Here is a 27,194-nt window from a genome sequence, read left to right on the forward strand (position 1 = left end):
AACATATCTGATATTAACGTTAGCCGATTGCCAGGCAGATACAAATTCTTGTTTGAATCGACTACAGCGATCAACAGTTTCAAGTATTGTCCATGAAAACCTCGACTATCAACATAAAATCCACAATTGTCAATAGAAATAATGTGTATTAATGAAAAAACCCTTTGGCATGGTCAGAGACTCAATCTCACAGACTCGGATCATTTGTTTGCTTTGGAAATATTTCATATGATACATGTATTTGTCATTGACAACAATGCAATCTGAAGTGCAAATATAGGTAAATGAACTTGGACAAAAGACGTGCTGGGTCATTGGCTTTGGGTAGTTCTCTCTCTACCAAATAGTCCTGTGTGTTCCTAGGTTGATCCAAACACACAACACAACATCACTATACAATATAGAGTTTTTATGTCGCATGGAGAAATGCATTCAAACTGTTGACAAATATTAATATTGATAATGAAAGGCGATCATGCGGAGTGTGACTGAGATGATGACAGTAAATGTATAGGATGGATTGCTGATGGTTGAAATGTACCAGGGGTTGTATTAGTAGACCATTGTACCACCCACCCTAAAACGACAAACAAAATATTCATTTAAATATAATATCCAGTGAAAGAGTTAGTATGTTGAGTGATATTATTGGGGACTATGTAATCTGTGATTATGCATGAATAATGAATAATCACACATAGTAGATATAGTTCCCACTTAACATCACGCAATGGTAAGTTGAACACATGACTACGCACTACGCATAAACACAGCGCAGCAGTTTTATATCAAATTCATTGATTGCGTGATTGATCGGTGAACAACTTAGCTGCTTAGGATAGGTGGAACGCAGCTCAAAGCCAAAACCCAAGTTGCCTGTAAAGATGGTGTCTTAAGTCTGATGACTGAACACCCTCCCTAATAAAGAAGAAAGTAGAATAAATATGTTAATGAAAGAGTACGTTAGTATAAACATTGAGGAATAAATTCCTCCATGTATTCCTGCATGGTATGAAGGATTCGCTGTAAACTGTGCCAGTTTATTTGTTCCTGGTGAGCTCTGTTAATGTGGACATACAGACATGTTTATTACCGAGAGGGTTTGTTCCATGATCTTTCTGCTGTGAACCTGTCTATAGTCTGACTTATCTTGCTTTGTACTAGGACTAAACAGTGCAAATCTCTGGGGATTGATTTGTTTATTATTTGGGATTATGACAGCTTTATTTGTCATCCTTTGCATCAAGCAGTCCAGCAATCATTGTGATAGACACCAGGCCTTGCCAGCACCTCTGCAGGGCTATGGGTCTGTTTCACAGCAATGATAGAGCGCTTAGATGGACAACTTGGCTAAAATGTTAAATTGTCGCTTTACAACATTTCAGCAACCAACTCTTTTGCTGCATAGATCAGAACTGACAATGCCTATTACTATCAAATCAGAATCAATGATGTATGAGTCATTTGCTTGCAAATCAGAATCAATGATGTATGAGTCATTTGCTTGCTAAATTTGCGCCAATGTGAATTTTCCTGTTTCAACGATATTTAGAGTTCCAGTTCCCCAACATCATGGCATCATGTAGTTGATACTGATGTTAATGTCAGTCATTACCCATCAAACATCATACAACGGAGGAACTGTCAGTCTAGGTCAGAGTTCAGCATCAACTTATGAATATTCATTGCTGAATGAGGTAGTTTGTTTATTGATTGTAACCAGGCTTCCATGTTGGATGTTTATTGATCATCTATTCTAACACCAGCTAAGCTTCTTTTGTTTGGTATTCTTCCTTGGCATGTTGGATTAAGTCCTTTGGTATTCACATGGTTCTTCTGAGTACAGCTTTCTATACTGAGATCCTTAGCGACTCTATTTGAACTACTGTACTTTCTTTTAGTAGAGGCTTAAGAATCCATGTCCAGTCATTGCTGGTTGATTGTAGCAGCTTAATGAGCCATTCTGTGTTCAATCAAACCTTCTTATTTCATCTTGGGTGTATCTAATACTTGTTGCTCTCATTTTAGTTGATTTCCCTTTTACACTCTAGAAAAACAGGTTTTATCTAATGGCAGGCATGTATGCTTTGTTTTTGAAAGGGGGCACCAAGGCACTTTCTCCCTGTGTAAAGGGCACCATATTAGGACATTAAAAGTTACTACTGGAGCATTTCAAGGGCACCAAGGCAATGACCAAGGGGCGTGGAGGCAATCGCCTTTGTTGCCTCCGTGAAGTATGAGGCCTGTAAGACTTAGGAGGAACTTCTTGGTTCTTAAGCAAAAAATAATAAAGGGATTTGAATCAGAAGAGCCAAACCTGGTTCTTATCTCAACATATTTAGGCATGTGACCATGGAGGTAGAAATAGACTGAGCAAAATGGTTGACATAAAGTGGGCCCCTCTGATGATGCGTCTCGTCTGCTGAGATATAGTATGTCAATATTTTGTAAGAGATCCAAACCGAATCTCAACATTGCAACATTTGTCCATCAGAGAGTAAGAATTCGTTACAAGGCTAAGCTTAAGAAGTTTGAAACTGTGACTGTAGAAATAGTCTTATAACACAATGAGTAAGCTTGAATAGGGACTAACTGTAAATGATTGATCTCTTAGCCCCTTAGGCACAGATTACTGGATCTATTGTACTTATTGTCTGCTGTATCTTATCTTATGTAAGAACTTTCTTCAAGACAAGGACTGCAACACTAAAGTTGTATTCAACGCTTTGAGGCTGTGCAGGACCTGCTGTGCAAATATTCAATCTTTAGGTCTATTTTCCTTCTTCTCTCAAATGTTAAAAACCGGCATTAAGTCGTTTATTGGTGTAGATAATGTAAAAGCTAAGAGGTATCGCTTCTTAGTCAGCCTCGTCAGACTTTGTTTGTCCATTGTTGGATGAAGCCTTCCTCATGCAATTATCATTCTCTCCTTGCTGTATGTTTAGATTTTGTCTCCCATCTTCTCTTCTCTTCTGTTTTCTTCCCCTTACTTCCTTTTCTAGGTTGCCGTTCGGTTAGTCTCTTGGTCTATTAAGGTCGAAGTGTCATGTCCATGTCATGTCCTTGATCAAAGTTGTTTGCATTATACATATATGTATTGATATGTTTAACTTTGTTGTATAGAGTTTGTCTCAGCTTTTGAGCATCTTCCTTTCCATAGCTCGCTGTGGTGTTCCATCTCTTTGGTTATTGACCACGCTTCGTATTTGGTTAAAAACAGTCTCCTGATTATGACTTGAACAAGCTAGTTGAGACAAGCTAGTTGAAACGTTGAGACCAAATTCAGCATTCACTCCGCGGTAATGAAGTAAATAATGAGAAGTCCCCTCGATCCACTAAAGCTAAAGTAGTAGTCCCGGCCGATTTTCTACCTTCCGCCCAGGTAGTAGTTAAAAAGCAGGACAGTTCTCAAAAGAACTGAGAAGTCTTCCGAATTCCGAAAAATCTACTCTGCGGTAGTAGAATAAAAAGCAAGACAAGTTCTCAAAAGAACACAATCTACCCAGCAAGTAGATACACACATGGTGTTACCACAAACCCAAAATACATTGTTAAAAACCACTTTGTATGATTCTGGTTGAGAAAATAGCTCCCTAGTAAAATCCCAATTCATTTGATAGGAGTTTTATCAAAACCTAAACTCTCCAATCAGCTTTAAAAACACAAAGCTTTGACAGGGTTTCTCCTTGTAAATTGAACTGTATCCTTAGTTTGTTTAGTTTGTGTTTTCTTACTGGTTATTTGGTTACCAACCCACGGGCTATACACTAATGAGTTTAAGGCTTGACCCATCAGATAGGATTAACTTCATTGCCATTTATTAACATTGGATTCCAATGGTGGTCACTTGAATATTTGGACTACCGATCTGATGGTGTTGAATGCATGTGATTTGATAGCATTGGGTATATCGGTTTTGACAAAAGATTGCTTATTCTATAAATGAGGTTGGGTGCTTTATATACAAACTTTGATAGGATGTAAATGACTAGAAGTTCAGATACCAGACCAGGGATGTAATGCATCCACAAGGAAAGCTTGACCACATCCATAAAGATTAAATATGTTATGATTAGATGAGGGCACTGTTTGTTGACTTTGTCATAGCCTTTGACCCCAATTGAGATTTGTTCAAATTAATATAGCACACATCTGTTTTAAATAATTAATGCATTTACACTTTAAGAAGGACATTCGGTAATTATTGTTGCACTATACATGCATGAACTAGAAAGTGATCAATCAAGTCTGGTGCTTTATTAGAAGTTTTGACTTTAATTCAAATGGCTTTTTGTAGATGTTGTATATGATGTTTACCCCATCCCTGGAAAGTTGACCCATGAGTTCATACCCTGGGGTTACATTCTGAAGGCAATAAGCAGAGTTTAATAACCTCCAGTCACCTGTTCCTTCCATGCTGTTGACTTTTCTTTGAACATTTTGACTGAATCTCCACATTTGGTATTGCTATTGTGAAGTTGAATGTACCATTATGGTTGTAAAGCCTGTAGGATATGGCGACCAGTAGGAGCCAAGACCCCTTACTGTTCCTGTTTGCCACTAGAGGAAGACAAAAACCCCAACTTGTCATGATCCAATCTTTCTTCATAAACCAAAGCAAAGATGGTGCATTCTTTAGTTTTTTGTGTGGCTTAATTCTGCTGCCAGTGTGTGTCCAAACCTGGTCTATAGTTGATGGAGTTGAAGAGTTCTGCCCCAAGGTTCAAGAGTCGATCACTCCTGCTTTCATTCCTGGGAAAGATAGAAAGATCAAGGGGCCATAGCTCCCAGGACGTTTGTTTTGGGACTGACTGCATCAAAAAGAAAAGTGATTGGGTTTACTTTTTAGTTCAATGAGAGAGAAAAGAGGACAAAAGTTGCCTAAGTAAAGAAGAGAGGCAGTTACTGGTTTCCCATGGCCACTATGCTGGGTTAATTTGTTTAGTTGAGGGCTTTATGAACCATGACCATTTGTTTTCTTTTCTAAAAGAGTCAACCGGAAGCCTAGTGGATATTGTTGGATGAGGAAAACACATGATGGTTGTCCAATACAAGCAAATGCCCTCAAATAACCTGCTTTAAAACATTTACTGTATTATAAAAGAGAAGATTGCCACCGACATCACGTAGACAAAATTGCTACAAAGTTCCGAAATTTATCTGTTCCTTCTTGGTATTTTTTTTATATATGTGCATAAAACCCTTGATCTTTTGTAATGCCAAATTTGAATAATAGATGCCCAATACAGCTCCCTCACTGAGGTCAATGAAGACATGTCATTGACTGAGAGTTGTAAAAGTGGCACTAACGCTTCCATCGCTTTTATGTATGCCACTAGATAAAGTGGAGAATCAAAATACTTCACTTTAACATTTAAGAACAACGACTTTAAGCCGGTTGCTAAATATTGTAATGTATGACTTCTAGGTCACTTGATGAGAATTGCGAGGATTTCTTCAAGTGTAAACTTGAATTATGTTCATTCATTTTAAGTTCTGAGATTCATAAACCATCTCTTACCTTTCCTTCGTGCTTATCACTCAGCAACACAGACTTGTTTTGTCTTATCCCACCAAATATTACAAATCATTAGCAACATATGAAAATAAACAAGTGCCTTACAATCTAAATAGTGCTAGTTAAATAAGTGACAGTTGCCAAGCGTTTGCTAAGGGTTGCCGACATCCACTATGGGTAGTAACTGATCCTGATCGACTAGGGAGATGAAGCTAGGTCATGTGATCTAAGGGTGTTTCACCTTCTGACCACAGACTAGTTCAAGTCTATGACTGAAGGCATGGCCTCCTGAACACACTACTTGTTTTGGGTGGACTTGTTTTTATAAGAAGAATATTGCTCCAGTCTAAACTGTCATGTTTACAATAAAGTGTTATTCTACATAACTTGCCCGCATGGAAATAAATGTTTTCACTACTTGACGTGGTTGTTTTCTTGGTCTTATATAATATGAGGAATGAAACAAAGTGGTGTGATTTCAACTCCTTTTTCTTGCGTGTTATTTACTTTAAACTAACATGTGTTTGTTACATTGGAGGATATTCCACAACATATAAAATGAAGACCAATCCCTACATTGGAACTTCCTTCCTTTCTCCTTATTTCACAATAGATTGAACAGAAGTTCACATGCGAGGCCAGGATGTTGTGGGGACATAACTTTTTCCTCAAACTAGCTACAAATTAAGTAGAACGTTTTTAGCAGTAACCTTGAGAAAGTTTGCAAACACATTATACAGTAAAATTTGTGCAGTTGGAAGCTAATGAAAGCAATTATCATACCATCACGCCTGATATACACAGGGGGCAGGCATTGGGCAGGCTGTGCAACAGCTGGTCAGACTGGTTCCTAGTGAGCTACAGGACTGTGACTAGACCAGCTGGACCACACATCTACTGGGCGCCTGGTTCGTTCAAATCCTCCATGTTTGTTTCATCAAACGTTTCTCATCAAAATCCCCATGATACACATGATGGAGTTCTGAAGATAAATTGGGGCTATTGCTTAGTGCAGAGCAGTGGGTGTCCGGAGTTCGCTTCATGGGGTGGAATTCCCTTTTGAACAGATGAAGTGCCTCTGTTTCCAATGTACAGTTGTTTTTATGAATGGGTCATTGGTTGTTTTCCATAGAAATCCTCAAACTGTTTGCCATATGTTCATGTTCTGATTGGTTTGTATGTATCTGGGACATGGAGCCATACTAAGTAAATCTAGATAATCCTAGACATTACAAATACTTCATGACATTACAACCAGGCATTCCAACTTGTTGATACCCCTTGGCCAACTCAGAATGCCCCTTAGCCAATGGCCAAGTCAAAACATCATTTCTCTTGTCATTGTTGAAATCACAAGGAACCCATAATTAAGGCTACTTTGGAATTTGGAGGGTACAAAATGTGTCCTTTAACACTAATGGCATAACCAGCCCTTTGCAGTCAAAGCAAAGCTAGTCAGAAATTATTCTTGGTTCAAGCATGGATGTTCAAGACTCTCCCGCTTTTTATATCTCTCCATAGACCGTTATCACAAGAGGGCGCACTCTCACCATAGACCGCTCTCAATATTAATACCAGGAGAGTCTTGCACCAAGACTAGTCAAAAATCAGAAACCCCCCTTGTTAATTCATGATGTTTCTAGGGGCAAGGTTTATGTGAGAGTAGACTAGATGTGTCCTCATAATGGGGGCAGATTGAATGCAATAGTAGGTGGTCTATTGTAGGAATCCATCTGGTCTGCCAGGATGGATGTAAATCATCAGACTATGTTCCCAGGAGCAAATGTTTGTAGTTACACTCAGCACTGACAAATTACTGTCTTCCATCAACTGGAGCTGTTCCTGCTGTGCTTATTTCTGGATGTTACTGGATTGCAAGTCTTTTGTTGGATAAGATTGTTTCTGAGACTGGTACCAATGTTATCCTATAAACCTCTCTTGTAACTCCTTTGTAGTGATTGTTAATCTACTAAAGAGAGTGCGGGTGCCGTATTGTAAACCACCATAAAGCCACCTTATTCACTATTTATCTTAAACCTTAAACCACTAAATGTTCAACTCCAGAAGACAAAAAGTACTTCCCGACGACGCAATCCTCTAAGTATGCCTTTACCTTCTCCATTCTGCTTCAGTAAAATCCCACACATCTTACCCAAATTGAGAACAAATGAGAAAGAACAAATCTGACAAGAAAACCTTAATCTTCTTTGTGGATAATGTTTGAAGGTAGTTTTAAAATAAAGCTGATTGGACGAAAGTAACAAGAGTAATCAATGAAACTTTTCCTCTAGCAATGGAAGTTAGTTAAGATGACTTATTAGCAAGTAACTGATCACTTTCTTACATTCCACTGTATCTTAAACCCATTCTTCTTCTTCTAAATTCCTTGTCTAATCTTAATCTTATGAGTTACCCCTTTGTCCAAACTGGTAATGCTTTGTAAGTAGCAAGGATTTAAGGATTAAGCTCACAGGATTTAGTGACAAGTGTAATCCATGCCTGAAGATGATCTCTTAAGATGCTTACAGCTAAAATTGTTGGAATATTTCTTGCATGACTCTTGTGCTGTTTTTGTCACAAATTTAAATATCTGATTAGAAAGAAGTTGTCTGTGTTGGATTACGCTTGTTATATTTCTGGCCTCAATGGTTTGGTTTTACACTGATAAGATGATCTGGATTTTCACGAGTGCTCCACGCAGAATACGCCCACGCTCATTCAACCAATCGAGGGCGTGCATTTTTATCGTTCTCGTCTTCGTTCTCGTTATCGGGGCCTGTGTGACCGGGCCTAAAGATTGTACCTGAATAATGACAATGTATGAAATATAACCCAAGCATGAAATGACCTGATTCTCTCAGGGTTAGTTTCTGATTGGTAGTTTTAAGAGTCCTTGCTCCATGATAGGACGGTATGCATGCAGAGAATTGATTGGTAGGAAGACCTTGCTGACAATCCATGCAGAGGATTGCTCCGGATTATATTTCACAAATATAGGTTCTTGTTGCCATAGAAATGAACTTATGTCATGACACAACCACTATGCATTCCTATAAAAGGCTATTTATTATAATTACGGATATCATTAGATGACAACATTCAAGTAAAATGCCTGATCCTTGTTTCTCCTCGATGCATACAGGTTAAGATTCACAACCAGTTGTGTATTCTAAAGCTGAAGTGTTGTGACATTTCCAGATTAGATACATTTCTGTGAATGAAGTTATTGATGCAAGGATTTCTATTTTGAATCAAAAGCATAAAAGTGGAACCCAAATCAACCAACCATGTTATTAAAAATGGTATTAGATTGTGCGAAATAGGGATCAGTGCATTCCAATAGAAGCTGATGGCATTATTAAAGTAACTACCTCCCACAGTTCACTATTTATTCAAAGACTTTTTCACTCACTTTGAACGGACATTTCAATCATGTCCCTAACTCTTTTATAATTCAATTCTGGGTGGTTACAAAAAAAATAAGTCAAGAAAATGTACAGTAGAAGTTTTTTGTGGCGGTTTAGATAAAAAGGAATTTCACCTTGCCTTCCTTATGCTTAGGCTTTACCAACAAAACATATAACTGTGGTTTAACAACGACACCTGAGCTACTAATAAGCCAGTTAGCCTTGATGTGTCAATGGGGGCTAGCATGTAGCAAGAGACTTTTGTTAATTGCCTGTGTCATCCATTTTAAACAAAGATTTGAGTGTCAGCACAATGTTGTGGTATAGTTACCATTGTGGGTACTATACTATGATTGAGTGACAGAACTATTAAGGGAGTGGTGTTTTCATATGATATGGAATATTGTATGGCTAGACATGGGTTCATGATACTGGTGGTACATTCCATGCATAACTCATTATGGCCAGTTTGAACAAAAAACCCGCATAATGACTCCAGAATACGTCTGGATGTAGGATTACTTACTTCCAAACCTCTAAATGTACTAGGAAGATGCAGCATGGAGTCATATCCTGGAAGAACAACAAAGCAGTCCTGCACCACATTCTGTTCCCTCAAACCTAAACCTGAACCCCAAAAGAACATGAACCCTAAAAAGAACATTCTTGACACGACACATTTGGTGTCTAGTTTCCGAGCTCTAGAATAAAGAAAAGCCAAGTCCAGTGAATCATCGATAATAGCTGCTGGCCCTGCTGCATTTCCATCTGACTTTGTAGGATTGTTACCTGCTGGCCCTGCTGCATTTCCATCTGACTTTGTAGGATTGTTACACCTCTTGTACAAGAACCACCTGGTGGAGTGTGTACTTCTAGGCTGATGGGTGTAATGACATGAAGGGAGTGTTGTCTAATGGGGGTGTCTTTACTGCCTCGGGGAAGGAGGAGAAAGGGTCACGGAGCTCCTGAGGCTTAAGAATTCCATTGCAATGACCTGTCCCTCTACTCAGCTCTAGTCCCTCAAGATAATACCTTCTTTCTTGTCTTGTTCTTTCCATCAACAAGTCCATTGCTAGTAATCTCAGGTTGAGTTTCTTATGGTTTCCTTGTATGCTTTAGTGACATTCTTACAAACAAGCACAGAATCGCTGCGGTTAATTAACTTTGAGTAATCTCCTGTACTTTAGTGAGGGGCATGCTAGCGATGGTTAAGTACTTAACTGTACCATACATCATTCAACCCACTTTATAATGGTAGTTAGATGTTTCTCATCATAGTCATTAACTATCTTCTAATTATAAACATTGTACAATGAAGAAAGGAACTTGATTCACACATCTTTGACTGTGACAGTTGGTTACTTCACAAGTACATGCAATGTCATGGGTTTCCTTCCTTCCTTCACAACTGGTTCAAGTGTTGTATGGTTGACATGAAACACTACAAAGCTTTTGCAGGTGTTAGCTCTCACACTGGTAATCATCATTGCTGTACAAAAGATAGTGGGTGGCTAATGGGTCTAAGGGGCCCCAATGTATTAGAATGGTCCACAGTCCTCAAGGAAAAACCTATCAGAACTGCTTTAAATTAAATGTTAAGAAAGGAAGAGTTTTTAGTCCGTTGAGTTTAGATATCTGCCTATATAGTAAACAAATGAATAAAACGATCACACAAATAAGTCCATCAACTACCATACCACGGTCTAGTATCCTTATTCTATGATTATATAAAGAATGTATTTAGACTGATGTCTGACTGTCCCAGATTGCTGATAACTTTTTATAAAAGTGTTTATTTGGGGGTTGAACACAGACAAAATTACTACAGCAGGACTTGAACATGCGACATCTGAATTAATATGGCGTTGCTCTACCAACTGAGCTATCTACATATTGCCCTGTTTTTGTCAACGTTTTTGTTCAGGGGTGCCAGTCAGAAGCAATTCAATCTATAACTGACTTGGTATAACTGACATAATGATAAAACTTTGTTTATGTGAAATGTTTGCTTGAAATGTTTGCTTGGAATAATTTGATTTGAATTGAAGTCCGTTATTGTCACGTATACTCATGTATTATTATCTTGATATCATTTGTACAGGTGATGATAACTGTCTTAGATGAGAATGATAGCCCACCAGTCTTTGCCCGAGACGTCTACAATGCCAGCATCTCAGAAGAAGCTCCAAGTAGTTCACCTATTACTACTCTTCTGGCTCAAGATGCTGATATTGGTTCCAATGCTGCTATCTCATACAGTATTATAAGCGGTAACGATGGCCACTTCACTATCGACCCTAATACTGGACTGATCCGAACCAGTGGTCAGCTTGACCGAGAGATCGTCGCCATGTACTCACTAGGAATCCGTGCCAGCGATGGTCGACAGTCTACAGTTACTACCCTAGATGTGAATATACAAGATGCTAATGACAATGATCCAGAGTTTACAGAGACGACATATTCCTTCACAGTGAATGAGAACCATGTAGTAGGGACAGCAGTAGATTCTGTTTGGGCTGTGGATCTTGATACAGGAACTAATGGTGATGTTGTATACTCCATTCTTACTGAAGGAGCACCAGGAGAAGATGTCTTTACATTAGACTCAATAACAGGAGAGTTTTCCCTCAGTACAAGCTTGGATTATGAACAGGTATGCCCCTTCCACATTAGACAAATTCCCTGGGAATTCCAGGCAAAACTTGTGTAAAGTTTCTCCCTTGACAAACTCCCTGAGAAGTAGCACTCCTTGAGTGGGAGTAGAGATAAGCAAGATAACCTACATAACAAGAACTAGCGTGCATCTTCACAACGCCTTTCACACTATCTGTTCAACACAGGAAATTCAATCACACGGGAGTCGTTTTCCTCCATTTCGGGAAAGTACTTTCGTTAAACATGATATGTCATTCGCAATTAGTATAATTATCAATTGATTTATCATTCTTTATTATTGAGCTTTTTAAAATAAAGTCTGTCACTTTGTAATGAGCTAGAGTTTTGTCACCTACAGAGTAAATTGATTACCCATATTTCTGGTCTTGAACTCGACTTATCAAGGTCAACAAGCTAAGTGTGTGGGATTATCAGCCCCAAAATAAGGAGACAGTTCTTCATATGGTTAAGCTAGATAACCGATTGCTCATTTTGTACCAAGGAAAATTGTATCATGAAAGTGTGAAACAAACATGGAGTGGCATTCGGGGTTTAAGAAAACGGAATTACCTGAGAGTTAACTTCCTGAGTATTGGCTTCGAAGTGTCACCTCAATTACGCTCATTGTAATAAGAAATGAATATTACATTATCACATTGCAATACCTAATTAGTTATCATATCTCTACCTTCCGTCCAGGAACAGGACAGTTCTTTTCAGAACTGAGAAGTCTCTGCCGAATTTGGAAAAGCTACTCAGTGGTATTAGAATATAAAGCAAGACATTCTACCTGCAGGCCTGATACTTTACCTCCATGCCCCCTGTTCATTGCCTTGGTGCCCTTGAAATGCTCCAGTAGAAATTTACAAATTCCTCATACATGTAGGGTGCCCTTTACCAAGGAGAAAATGCCTAGGTGCCCTTGCCCTTTCAAAAACAAAGCATACAGGCCTATACCTGGCGTAGATAACCAAATATAAATATTGATTCCTCAAATCTCATATATATGCTATCTCTCTCAACAGAAGCAACTTTACTTCCTGACTGTCCAAGCTAACGACAGAGGAACCATACCACGCTCATCTACAGCCACAGTATACTTCAATGTCTTAGACATCAATGATAACCCACCGGTCTTTGATCCTACAACTTACTTGGTTGATGTGACTGAAGATGTAGATATAGGAGCGGAAATCATTGCAGTTCAAGCTACGGATGCTGATTCAGGTATAATACAATAACACTTCTTAGTGCAAAAAGACCCTTCGTTTCTGTTTTTGTTAATATTTATGTTAGTAATAGATGGATTGCACATAGCGTCATCGACCCCGATATTTCATGATAAACAATTGGAAAGTGTACGCACTGCGTTTCATTAATGACGGTGGTCAATGTCGTCATGTGCTATCCATCTATTATATTCAGCAGGTACATCAGGTTATATTTGTAGCTTATGGAACCCAAATATTGCAGAGCAAGTCCCTACTACTAGTACTAGGACCTCATCCAATGTATTGAAGCTAACAATAAAGAATCTGGACATCAATATTTTGTGTGTATCAACTTTGATCTTATGGTTATGATAGAAACCTCAAAATGAGTCCAAGAAACAGTGAAATATCACCCGCTGGTTTCTAACTCTCTTGAGTCTCCCTTCAGAATAAACAGCCATAAAGATCATTCCAGTCCCAGAAATATGTATGGAATAGTAATCCACACCTCTACAGCAATATGTTACTAGTTAACCTTGATTTGAACCTTATCCTGATACCACAATGTGACTGAGTCACTTGCAATGATTCCCACCCTGACCTTTGACCTGTGAGGTCAAGAGGTCACAGTGGTTGTGTTACACTAGAGAGTTACAGCAGACCTATATCTAACGTGTTGATTTATGCCAATTACGCGTTATTGTTGTTATTGACAAAACTCTGAAAATTAACTCACTCAAATAATACTTTCAAATTTCCTAAGTCAAATCTTGTGCTTGTCCAATAATGCATAAAACCCCCAGTATAATTCATAATTCATTCGATTTACAATCCGTTGACAGTATGAGTCCCATGGATGTATTAAATATTGCCAAATATAATTTGTCCTTTGCGGTAAATAGTTGGACTTCCAGTCCAGACCAACCTTGGGCCAATTTTTTCATAAAGCTTAGATCGGTCTTAAAGTGCAGGTCACTCTTTAATTGCTAAGCAAATTAACTTATCTTTAGATGATTCTAAGCGCTTTGTGAAATCAGCTCCTGAACGCACAAACAAAATCTAATAACTAATTGCACTGCTGTCTTGAAGCCATCATAACTGGGTTACTTCATGTTCATGCATGTTATTTGTTAAGAATGCACCTTTTTTTATCCTGATTTCAAGATATATTTTGACCTTTGCCCCTGATGCCCCTTGAGCTAAGGGTGACTAGAGACAGACAGCAGAACAAAATGTGCAAGTCTGATCTTGGTATCGACGTACAGAAGTCTTGAAATGAAAAGCACAAATATTATACAGCTCAAAAAAGATTTGTTGGGATGTTCCTTCCTCTAATTAAAGGCTTGGAGTAATATTGAGGGGGTATTGTGTATCAATCAGTGTATCCCATACAGGTTGTCATTTGTGGATAAAATACCTCTGCATTCTGATCGGCAATTTTGACTCATCACAATTTAATATTTTGTTTATAAGAAGATTTCCAGCTGAAAATTAGAGGAGCTTGTCCTCATCAATATTGATTTCAATGTACAAATCCTTCCAGGCATAAATGATAACTACATGATTAGACATCTTGAGAAATCTTTAGTTATGCAAGACACACAATAAAATCTCAAGACATCTTGAGAAATCTTTAGTTATGCAAGACACACCACACTGCTAATTATTGTGAAGGTCGCCCCCAAATCCCAATCATTTGGAAAGTTTTACCACCGTGATATCCAACTGACATCGCTTGGTTGTCCATGGATGAAATTACTCACCCTCCATGACATGTAACATGCAGACGCTGAAATAATTATCACAGTAATTCAATTTGCACCAATAGTTCCCCTGTCAATATTTTATAATTGATTGATTTTTTGGGGGGCAAGTTGTTTTGTTGATTGAACAATTCTTCAAAGATTACTTCCTGCCAAAAGCCAAACTTGTCATTCTGAGCATCATTTATTTACTCAATTGACTTTGTGGTTTGATGTTTGTCAAGGCAATGTTAACTTTGTGTTGCTTTTCTAATGGAAGAAACCTGTACCTGTAGGGAGCTGGATTACTGATTTTTTTTCTGCTTACTTTTTTTCAATTGATAGTTAAAGCTTTAACTAATTACTTATTGATATGTTTTTCCTCCAGGTCCCAACGCTGAGATAGCCTTCATGATTTCATCTGGTGATCCTTCATCTAGTTTTGCAATCCATCCCAATGGTAGCATTACTACAGTCAGGAAGCTAGACCGAGAAACTCAATCCTTCTACAATCTAAAGATCACAGCAACGGATCAAGCTATCGACGCTACACTAAGGAAATCTAGTCAAGTTCATGTAACTGTGATTGTATTAGATATGAATGACAATGCACCAGTCTTCACTACAGGGAACTATGTCTCAGTAAGAGAAGATACAACGGTAGGAGATATTGTCATGTTTGTTCAGGCTACGGATGCTGATGTAGAAAAGAACAGCTATATTGAGTTTTCTTTATCTCCAGTTCCTGGTGAAGTATTCTTAATCAACCCAGTGGATGGAAATATCCGCTTATGGAATGCGTTAGATAGAGAGATGCAGTCCGAATACACCCTTACTGTGCTAGCTACCGATAAAGGTCAACCTCCCCAATCTACATCTATGGATATTGTGATTGAGGTATCTGATGTTAATGATAACAGACCCGTCTTTGATCCTACGTCTTATCATTCAACTCTACCAGAAGATGTTCCTCTTGGCTTGGAGTTCCTTGAGGTGTTTGCGACAGATGCGGACGAAGGAATTAACGCTGAGTTGCGGTTCTCAATCATCAGTGGTAACTATGACTCAGACTTTGATATCAATCCAATCACTGGTATCCTGTCTGTTGCCAACCTGTTAGATCATGAACGACGCTCGTCTTATTCCCTGACTCTCCGTGCTCAAGACAATGGTGATGGATCAAGGTTCTCATCCGTTACTGTGACTATCAATGTTGAGGATATCAATGACAATGCACCAGTCTTTCCTTCTCATGATCAAGCTGAGATTATGGAAAATAACCAACCAGCAGCGGAGGTCATTCAAGTATCAGCAACTGATGAGGATGGGGGTTCTAACGGCCAATTGACGTATCGTATTCAAGGCAATGACTATGATGGTCTCTTTACTATTGAACCTGATACTGGAGCAGTTCACGTTGGTGCATCGTTAAACAGAGAAGAAGTGCAGATGTATACACTGACTATTATGGCTCAAGATGCAGGTTTGTACTCTCTTTTATAAATCTCGACTATTTCAGTTTTTTTTTACTACTTTGTTCTGAAATATAGGATTTGAACTGCCTCTAGCTGCCGGGCAACCTCGGTAGTCTAGTTGGTAAGACACTGATCTAGAATTGCAAAGGTCGTGGGTTTAAATCCTACCCACGTAATATGCTTGTGATACACATCGGTGTATGGGTAAAACCAAAATTAAGATACTTTGTTCTTCTCGTTAAATCTTTATTTTGACACGTTGAAGAGAAAACATTCTATTTCACATGGCAAGTGCCAATAGAAATACACCTGAATTTGTGCATTTTCTGTTACAATAAAGACAACACTTATTTATGTTTGTCTGTATTGCTTGCCGGCACCTTGTGAATTATCAAATACTAAAGTAATTTATGCAAACTACAGAGGGTTTGTGAAACAAACAATCCCTGCTGGTAAAAATGGTTGACAAGGATTGTGAAAGTTGTAATTGGTGAATGGTTTGAAAAGAGTTTTTGATTATAAATAGTGTGATAAATAGAGCAGCGTTGTAATAAGTAGGTCACGTTTGTGGATGACTGATTTCAGAATAGACACTTTGTAGTCAGGAAAACTCTAACTTGTTCAATCAACTTCAAGATAATACCTCAATACTCGCTCTGACCAAATTCTCTTTTCTGGTTATGCTTCAGGGATAAGCTTTCCATAAAATGTTTTCAAACTAACTAGGTGGGGAGGTGTAACGGTACACTAAACAGAGTGATATATGAGGAGGCTTATGGATAATGTACTCAACATGACTTGGCATGCATGAATGCTTGGTAATTTGTTACAAGTGACAGGTCTTTCGTAACAACATTTTGCTGTCAAAATAAAGCTATGAATCTTTTATTTTGGAGAAAATGGAAAGAGATAAATATTCGGCAGATTGAACGGAATTCTTATTAGTAATCATTCTTTGTATCCTGGATATCACTTAAAACTTTCCTCTCCAGTTATGATTGGACTTCCAAAAAGCAAGACATGAGATTGCAATCGCTGTCTAATTAAGAAGGAAACTGAATTTCCCTGGGTGGAGTGATTCTCTGGGGTTTTCCACCCTCATCTGAAGCTAAAATTTCTTCTCTATCTTCTCTTCTCGTTTGGCTCTAATTAGAGCGTTGAGAATATTGATCAAGATCCAGATACAGAATTGATTCAATCAATTCACTCTTTACTAACTTGCTATGAATGCATATTGACAGAGAAATGACAGAGGAAGTTGGGAAAATAGAATTCTGGTCTAGTTTGGGTGTCAGTCTTTTTCTTGTTGTGAATAACTTGATTAGACTTTATAGAGGTCAGATTAATAAATAGGTCAAGTCAAAATTCATACACCTCAATGTCCAGAGGTCAAAGGTTGTTTCTCTCACTTTACACGGTGAATTCATATTTAATTGGGAATGAGGTTGTTGGTTGTTTCATCCCCGTGAGTGGTTCTGTGTTCATATTTAATTGGGAATGAGGTTGTTGGCTGTTTTATCCCCATGACTGAGTGGTTCTGTGTTCATATTTAATTGGGAATAAGGTTGGTGGTTGTTTCATCCCCGTGAGTGGTTCTGTGTTCATATTTAATTGGGAATGAGGTTGTTGGTTGTTTCATCCCGTGAGTTGTTCTGTGTTCATATTGAATTGGGAATGAGGTTGTTGGTTGTTTCATCCCCGTGAGTGGTTCTCACTTCATAATTAATTGGGAATGAGGTTGTTGGTTGCATCCCCGTGAGTGGTTCTCACTTCACACAGTGACTTCATATTGAATTGGGAATGAGGTTGTTGGTTGTTTCATCCCCGTGAGTGGTTCTCACTTCACACATTGAGTTCATATTGAGTTGGGAATGAGGTTGTTGGTTGTTTCATCCCCGTAAGTGGTTCTCACTTCATAATTACAAATGTAATTGGGAATGAGGTAATGAGGTTGTTGGTTGCATCCCTGTGAGTGGTTCTCCCTTCACACAGTGACTTCATATTGAATTGGGAATGAGGTTGTTGGTTGTTTCATCCCCTTGAGTTGTGCTGTGCTCATATTTAGTTGGGAATGAGGTTGTTGGTTGATCATCCCCGTGAATGGTTCTGTGTTCATATTTAATTGGGAATAAGGTTGTTGGTTAGTAAGTTCATTATAGATAACAGTGGATCTTCAGGGCCCATTTTCTTAGAGCTGCTTAAGAAGAAAAGATTGCTTATTTAATTGTTCATATTCCTCAAAAATAAAATAAAATTCATACAAACAAAAATGATCAGGATACCAGTCATACTTGTTTTTAAATTAAATTAATCCCATCACTTTTCATATTTAACTATTTCTATGACTTTACAATTTGTGTGTTTGTCTGGAGAAAAAAACCCACTTTCTTGTAGTTTTTTTGGAACATCCCTTAAAGTTGATGCCTAGCGAGTATTTCTTTCAAGCAGCCAATCAGTCTGGGTCAAGGCATGACCTTTAAATCCCAAGGCAGATAGATTTCCTGGGTTCTAGTTGATCGTAAGGCTGTATTTCACTGCGGTTTGTTGCATTTTTTCTGAAACAAGGGAGTGAAGGTGCTGTATTTATTCCTTCTGTCATACAATATTTAATACCGGTTATTTTTATTACATACGCTACTTTCTTACATTCCTACATCGTGGTTGAATTTTCACTCCCTCATCAGTTAGTGGTTCAATAATAGCACTCAATAATAGCACTCAATCTATTTTCGGCCATGGCAACAAAATCTACAGTGGTGCAATGTTCTTTTGGTGGGAATTAGGTGTATCCACGTATCTACATGTACCAAAAGACTTTAGTCAAAGGTAGTCATCAGGTATGTTAGAGATTTAAGAAAGAGGGACAGCGGAAAAATCTTTAAAAAGAAAATAATTTGGTTGAAACAGAGTCTGACATAAACGGAGTTGTTAAGGAGTCCTGAGTGGATATGAACTTGGAAACTGAGCCAAGTGTTGTTTGTGATTAGTTGATTAAGAGCTTGAAGCTAGGAAGTCCAATCAATGTCAATATAAGACATGATCAGTCTCAGTGTTAAAGAGTTCAAGATTGGAGTGGGGTCTTGAGATGTATGTTACTCATGGTTCATGTGGTTATTTGTGCAGCTGTGAACTCATGAAGTAAACATCAACAGTTTCCTGAGCTTGTAGCATTCTTAACTCACCTTAGGGTAGATACCTGTAGATTAAACAGTTGATCAGGTGGTTTGCCAGGTACATTGTAATCAGTTTGGTCATAGCTCTGTGGTTTGGTCAACACAGGGCACCAACATTGCAAGAGGTCAAATAGTGAAGTATGAAAGGCAGCAAGACATCTTGTGGCTTGATTGTTTTTATCAGTAATTGTTAGTTTTGTGGAGCTAATAATTTGTGGTAGTTTTCTTGAGAGATACCCCAAGCACAAAAAGCAGCTAAGCCCTAGGTAATTATGCTTACCGGAATACGGTTACCAGCCAAATTACCATGTCGCATGTCAAATTTGTGACTGGTATCCTGCTAACTTCTGCTTAGCAGAAAATTGTTCAGCAATATTTCTGCTTAAGCAGCTCTATGAAATTTGGCCCAGGACATGAGGGGGAGGTAGTAACCAAACTTGTCTTCTGAATAACAATACTCTATATGAACACGTGATTGCACAGCTGTCTTTTGAATCAGTTGCACTTTCTGCTTTATTTCATACCATGACACAGTACATTTTCTGAAACTTCTTTTTGGATTATTGGAGCGTAACTTCTAAATCATTCGCCCTACTCCTACTGTCAGAGTTAGCACATTCAAGGATACATGAACGTGACTTTGATCAAAAGAAATCCACATCAGGTTTTGTTCCCCTGAGAACAATTGAAGTTCATCCAGACATGAGTCTGTACCTATCAGAGCCTTGGGTCACACCATGGCGTCATCAGAAAAAAACATCAAAATACCTCAAAGTTTTTTTATTATTTTTTTTTATTGGTGCACTATGTGTGACTAACAAATGACACTGTCTAGTGTACTCGCATTCAGTTTCTGCCATTGTTAAATCTTGGATGGGGTGTTTGAGTTCTCACAATACTCAGTGTGGATTATTACAATGTTGTTGTGGACTGGAGGTAGATATTTCAAGGTCATATCTCATTGTATATTACTCACTTATCCTTTTATCATACACTTGATCCCCATGTTTGATAAATATCGCTTTCAGACCTGGTAAATGCTATTTGCAAAGTTTTCATGAAAAGAGTAACAAAGTACCCCTCGTCAAATCCAGTGACATGTAGTTGTTTGTCAGAATGGATAGTAATGATCAGGTGTACAGCAAGCTTGCTAACAATTGAAAGACACCACTCTATTAAAGGCACTGGACACTATTGGTAATTACTTCAAATAATTGTTAGCATAAAAACTTTCTTAGTCACGAGCAATGGCTGTTGATAGTATAGAACATCGTGAGAAACGGCTCCCTCTGAAGTAACGTAGTTTTTGAGAAAGAGGTAATTTCTCACTCAAAAAGACTTCATCAGGCTTGAAGGCCTTTTAGGCATCTGAAGCACACAAATTAATTGTGCAAGATGGGTTATTTTTCTTTCACTATTCTCTTGCAACTTTCATGATCAATTGAGTCAACAGTTTTTCACAGATTTGTTATTTTATGCACATGTTGAGATGCACAGAATACTGGTGTTTGACAATTACCAAAGGTGTCCAGTGCCTTCATGGTGGTATGGATCCCACAGTCCTTGTATTTTGACAAATAATAACAACAGGATTTCCTCATGGCTGATTTGCAATTAGCCAACAATTTCCTGGTAACTTCCCCTCTATTGTTACTCTGCTTTACATAGCAATCCAAGTATAAACCACAGCCTCGTCTTGCTTAATTACTCCCCAATAATAGGCTGATAATAAATAGATTACTTCACTATGAAGTAATAGTTGATTGACTTGCTGTTTTTATAGGAACTGGTTTGTTTTCTCCTTCGCCTGCAAGGGTTGACTTCCAAGGTCTGCATAAACCTATTGCATCTATTTCTAATAAGCAGTATACAAAAATAGTTGAGAAATTGTTTTATAATAGGAACAGTAGCAGTAATAAAGGACTTCCTCATAATAGTTATCTGACGTACGCTGTTGAACACATTTGATACGACACAAACGTTTTTCCCTGGAATAAGTTTTTATGAAAAGTGGAAGAACTTTCAAATTTCTAAAGCAGGAAAGAGAAGGTTATTATTTAAAGGCAGTGGACACTATTGGTAATTACTCAAAATAATTATTAGCACAAAACCTCACTTGGTAACAAGTATTGGGGAGAGGTTGGCAGTATAAAACATTGTGAGAAACAGCTCCCTCTGAAGTGACGTAGTTTTCGAGAAAGAAGTAATTTTTCACGAATTTGATTTCAAGACCTCAGATTTAGAATTTGAGGTCTCGAAATCAAGCATCTGAAAGCACACAACTTTGTGTGACCATGGTGCGACAAGGGTATTTTTTTCTTTCATTTATATCTCGCAACTTCCATGACAAATTGAGCTCAAACTTTTTACAGGTTTGTTATTTTATGCATATGTTGAGATACACCAACTGTGAAGACTTGTCTTTGACAATTACCAATAGTGTCCAGTGTCTTTGAAAGCTGAATGCGGAGTGCTACCTGGGTGTAGTTTGTAACCCAGTCCTTTGTTTGGCAACATTGGAATGTTATCTTACTTCTACTTGAGGACCTTAGTAAGGTCTAATTACATAGAGTCAGAGAGTCTGGGTTCCAATCCTCAAGCTACATAGATGAGGGTTTAAAGTCTGGTGCCAGCCACTATGACTAGAGGCACTATTGTGGTTGATGTTACTCAGAAACCATGTGCACACATCTGCAAGACATTCTGGGTGTCTTCTTACAAACTAGCCATTTCCAAACTTGTTGTTGTTAAAGATTTGCTTATTTTGAAGACTTACAAAACAGTCAAACAAGCCTCATCACTCAGATTACAAGGTAGGCCTGATATTTCACAGAGGCAATAGAGGGGATTGCCTACATGCCCCCTGCCCTGGTCATTGCCTTGCCTTGGTGCCCTTGACATGCTCCAATAGACATTTACAATTGCCCTTTACCAAGGAGAAAATGATTTGGTGCCCTTGCCCTCTCAAAAACGAAGCAGACAGGGCTGACAAGGCATGGTCAAATCTATTCAGGAATATAGAAAAGTTTTTAATGCATAGTTACAATCTAAGGTAAAACTGTATGTTAGTATTAGCTCATTGTATGTCAGAGGCAACAATTCCAATCACATTCTCAGATAAACAACATTTCATTTGATCTCAACGATGCATGAATCTTAGTGTGTCGGATTCGATTTGATGTTGTCGGTTATTTCAATATAACATGTCCAGTTGATTGTTACTTGTTAACAATGACGTCCATATATTCCTCTAAATGCTGCTGGAGCACGTTTTTTAATTTGGATTGTAATTTACAGCTCCTTTATGGAGCTACAATTGCTTTGTACTTGGTCATGGTAGTGGGGAAGGAGTGTTCCCACATGCATTTGGAAACTATTTAGATTGGAATTATTGAGACGTTTTCCTTCATACAGGCAGAAAAGCTAATCAAAATAATGAAAATCTACAGCTTGTTTCCTTTACTAAATGATTGTCATGTTGCATTTTCCAGTGGATAAATTCTCACAACAAGAAATTTCCTCTGAATTGATGTAGAAGGCCCTTAAGCAGGATTAAGATACAAAACTCATAAAGTCACTTCCTTGTGTGTTACAGTAGAGTGTAAGGCAAGCTTAGAAACAGAGTTGCATTTAGGCTTATTGACATGTACCCTGAAATTCCTGCTGAAAAACAAACTGGTGTGCGTGAGTTTTGTATGAAACCAGAAGCTTTCTACAGAGGTTCTGAACTGCCCGCAAGAGCGACAATAGAGTCGCAGCCAGTAATCTGAACTGCCACATCGCTATATTGACTTGATCAATGTTTAGTCACACGTGACTTATTACAATGTTACTTATGGCAAAGTTTCATGTTGTTTTCCTGAGGCAGCCAGGTGCATTTTCAATTATAAATCTAGCGTGTGTAATTTCTTTTAGTTGTTAAAAAAAAAAGTAATTTTGTTGTTTATTTGTATGAACAAATTCTTGAATGATTTGAACTAAGGGTGGGATGTCAATTGTAGTAGTTTCAAGAACATAAACGCATACCATGGAGGTAGACATTTCTGCCTCCCATGGTCATACAGAATCTGTCAGTTTCAACATTCATATAGAGTAAGGCAGACCTTTCTCGATAGTTCAAGCATAGTTGCATCATACTGGTACACGTTTCAAGGCCTTACATGCCACTCAAAACTAGTTTGTTAGTTTCAAAAGTAATTCTACAAGCCTTTGCTCCAGATAGTTCACTTTGTTATGGGACTTAAATCCTCTTTAATAAAATAAGAGCAAACAAACAAATTTAATTTGGTTTTACTTGTAGAATTAACCTACATGTACGTGACATATTATCACGAGTGTAGCTTGCAATGGATTGTGTTTGAAACTGAAATAGTTACAGAGCAAACTCAGATACTATCGAGTTTCCAATACCAACCTACAAATACCCTTTAGAAAACGCTAAATGTGTCTAAGCAAGCGCATTGTGTACAGACCAAAAGGCTATTAAGTTCAAAGCAATTTTCAAATGAAATACCTTTGTAATCAGTTTGTGGCTAGATCCGTTGCCCTAGAATCACAAAAGACCACTCAGGCCCTCGGACCACCCTCAGCAAAGAACCGTCACAACACAATACCACTCCCTCCCTTTTCCTAAACCGACAGAGACGAAGAAACCCTGAATGGATCGATAATAGTCTGTAACTCCCACAAACAAGAAAACTAGTTTCACACTGACATTGAAACCTAAAGGTAGTTTAATCCACTGGATGAACTAAGATCTTGTCTATAGGATTATCAGTAGTAAGCAGAAATACTATCAAAGGAAACACAATTACCCTCCAGGGAAAAGGGTGCCAGCTTTTAGAAAAGTAGTCGCAAGTAGCCTTGTCAAAATGAAATACCAAATAGACAGACCTTGGTGTATTGCATTCAGAAATAAGCCCAAAAGGGAAAGGAATAGTTTTAATATGAAATGTAAACATCATGAGGGAGCTCTCTGGTTGAAATGTGAAAGGAAGGAAGTTTGGATTTAGCTCTAATCTGTTTGATATGTATACACAATTTTGATTGACAATTGACATTGTAGTAAAATTGCTTAAAAATCTGTTGGTTCGGGAGTTACGTTTTTAACTAGGATTTGAAACTTTGCATGATGCAAGTATAACTAAGAGAGGTTTGCAGTAGCACCTTGTGAATAGGCATATCTCTTTTGAGTAGTGGTGGTTCTGAAAAGAACCGATGGTCAAGACTCAATGTTTTCGATCAGTATGCTCTGATTGTCTGTTATAATTATTATGTCAAATGGATGAGCAAATATTTGCCTGCAGACTTTTTCCACTTTCTTACCAAGCTGTAAGTTTAAACTCTCAATTCCTGTGGTTGTTGATTCTGTTTTGTTCTCATGATACATTCACCAGAAGTAGGCCACTGACCATCTCTAAACTCTTTCAGTATTCACTCATTTTTAAGAGGCATCGTTTCTCATTCAAATGAACCAAACAGCAATAAATCATAGATTCTTCATTGACAGTAAAAGACTCTCACTGAGCTGAGGCATAAACAAATCAAGTAGTTATTTCAAGTTTATGGGCAAGTTTTTTCCAAAGGACAAACTTGTTTGTTTTTATAATCTTTTCTTTGGTGAGCTTGACCCCCATACAGAGTACACATGGTGTTTTCTAACAAGGAAGACTGTATCAAAGGGATGGACAAACTTATTATCTGGGTTCACATTTTTCTTGAAGTTGAAGTCCACCTAAAAATTGTTGGGTATTCGTGACAAAAATGGTGTAATGAACAGGGGCGTTGGAAACTTGAAAATAACCAGAAAAGTAATTTTAGAAAATGATGTTATTGGACCATTGGGAGAGGCTAAAGTACTCAGTAGTTTTGTGAAAAGCAATTTGTTAAATCTGGGAATAAATCATGCTTGATTCTGTTAGCATTGTGTGTTTGGTTTGTTGGGACCTAGTCTCCAGGGAACAGTTTTAGTAGGCGGCTGGATAACTTCAGACCACCACACAAAACCACATCATGAAAGATTTCTCAATTAAAGGGTGGTCACCATTCAGTTTACATGTTACTTGTTGATGAAGTAATGATGATAGATTGCTGCTTGAAATATAAATAACATATTTACCAAAGATATTTTGCATTTTGCTCTATGCTTTGTGGTTTAGTTTGCCAAACTTCTCCTGTCCCTTTCCTTGTTGCACATCAGACTGTTATTTTTCTCATACTGCCTTAGTTTTTTCTTGCAAACAATTTTGGCTTCTGACTGGCATCCCCGTACAAAGATATTGACAAAGGAGACCAACTTTAGGGCTAGACAGCTCACTTGGTATATATAGCATTTGCATGATAATCCAAAGGTTGTAGGTTCAAGTCTTACTCAAGTCAATTTTACTTTCTTAAAGCCCAAATTGTTTAAATTGTACCCAGTCAGTTTCACTTGTGGTATATAACTTGATAAATAATCTTGTCAACATAATCTTAATTTATAGTTTGTAATTGCTATAGTAATATTAATAAAGCACTTTGTTGTTGTTTGATTTCACCCATACAGGAAATCCACCATTGGAGACATCCACTGAGTTAACGATTACAGTAACTGATGACAATGACAACCAACCAGAGTTTGAATTTCCTCATTACACAACTACCATGCAAGAGGGAATAAGTCCTAATAGTCCAGTCATTCAAGTCACTGCTACTGATCTAGATTCATCTGCTGCTTTGAGGTATGTACAGGCTTGATATTCTTCCTACTTTAGTTTGATTTCCGATACTTTAGCCCTTGGAAAAATCAGTAAAAAATTGTGATCAAATAGCCTGAAAAGATTATAAAAGCCTATACCACATGATCATGTTGGTCGGCTCTTTTACTTGATAAAATTGTCCTACTTTTTCTTCAAGGAACAAATTCATGTTGGGTATGAGCATTATTGTTTAAAAAGTTATACTCCGGTATTTTTGTATTGGGTGTTTCATGGTGACTGGAATTACATTGGTTTTAAATCCTTGCCTGCCCTGGTTTAGGCATTGGTGATTCTTCAAAAGTTTCCATGCACTTGTCAAATAGAAGAGGCATTTCAAAGATGAACTCCAGTGTATGATTGCATGTAGTCCTGTGAGGATGAACTTGTAATGCACCATATCTTGTGCAAATGTTATATATATTCAAAGCATGTAGATAACATGGTTGGCGTATGCGTAAAGCGCTCGCCTCTCACCAAGGTGACCCCGGTTCGATTCCTGGACGGGGCCAGATGTGAGTTGAGTTGTGCGTTGGTTCTCTGCTGTGCCACGAGGGTTTTCCAGACCATCCGGTTTTCCTCCCTCGTGAAAAAATCAAACACTTTCGATCTTGGCTGTGCTCCGTGGTCATAATGGGTTGATGTGGCTGGCAGCCAGAGGCGCCCTTGCATGCCAGCTTCTCGAACACGTTGTAGCCGAATCCTTCGCAATTCAGCTCTTAGCTGCGAGTAAGGATGATTAGCCCCCCAAATTATAGTTATAATAAAAATAACAATAAACAACAAACATTGATCTTCAACTATTACAGATACCGACTTGATAATACTATTGGAAGTAAGTTCACCATTGAGCCAGTGACCGGAGAGATTCTAACAGCAGGACCACTCAATAGAGAAGAGCAATCAAGCTATGACATCATTGTCACTGTAGAGGATGGTGACCTATGGACAAGTCAAACGACTGTCACTGTTCATCTAGATGACATCAATGACAATGCACCACAGTTTAGTGTACAGGGTTATCAAGCTTTGATACCATCACCTACACCAGCAGGTGAGTGTTTGCTTTTTGTTTAGATCCCTTGTTTCATCCAGCTACCACTGTCCGCCATTGTAGATGTCAATTTACACAATTGTACTGATTAAAGCACGGTTCATATTTCTTACGAATGGGATCTGAAGTTCGACGTCACAAATTCGCAGCAATTTTGATTGTGGTTAACTCCTGCGAAACATTCACTACGGAAACATCCCTGTGACATTCCAATTCGCTTCG

General features: G+C 38.2%; 1 protein-coding gene across 1 annotated transcript in view; it reads left to right on the forward strand.

Annotated features, from left to right (window-relative positions):
* The first annotated feature begins 475 nt into the window (after nucleotides 1-475).
* LOC117305588 (protocadherin Fat 4-like) overlaps nucleotides 476-27,194 on the forward strand; it is a 40,753-nt gene continuing 14,034 nt past the window's right edge. The window contains exons 1-6 of the mRNA XM_033790467.1: nucleotides 476-502; nucleotides 11,027-11,581; nucleotides 12,609-12,810; nucleotides 14,925-16,019; nucleotides 25,729-25,903; nucleotides 26,728-26,972. Of these exons, the coding sequence (XP_033646358.1) occupies nucleotides 476-502; nucleotides 11,027-11,581; nucleotides 12,609-12,810; nucleotides 14,925-16,019; nucleotides 25,729-25,903; nucleotides 26,728-26,972 (2,299 nt within the window). The remainder of the gene's footprint in view (nucleotides 503-11,026; nucleotides 11,582-12,608; nucleotides 12,811-14,924; nucleotides 16,020-25,728; nucleotides 25,904-26,727; nucleotides 26,973-27,194) is intronic.

This window comes from Asterias rubens (assembly GCF_902459465.1).
Source record: "Asterias rubens chromosome 8 unlocalized genomic scaffold, eAstRub1.3 super_scaffold_89, whole genome shotgun sequence".
NCBI lineage: Eukaryota > Metazoa > Echinodermata > Asteroidea > Forcipulatida > Asteriidae > Asterias > Asterias rubens.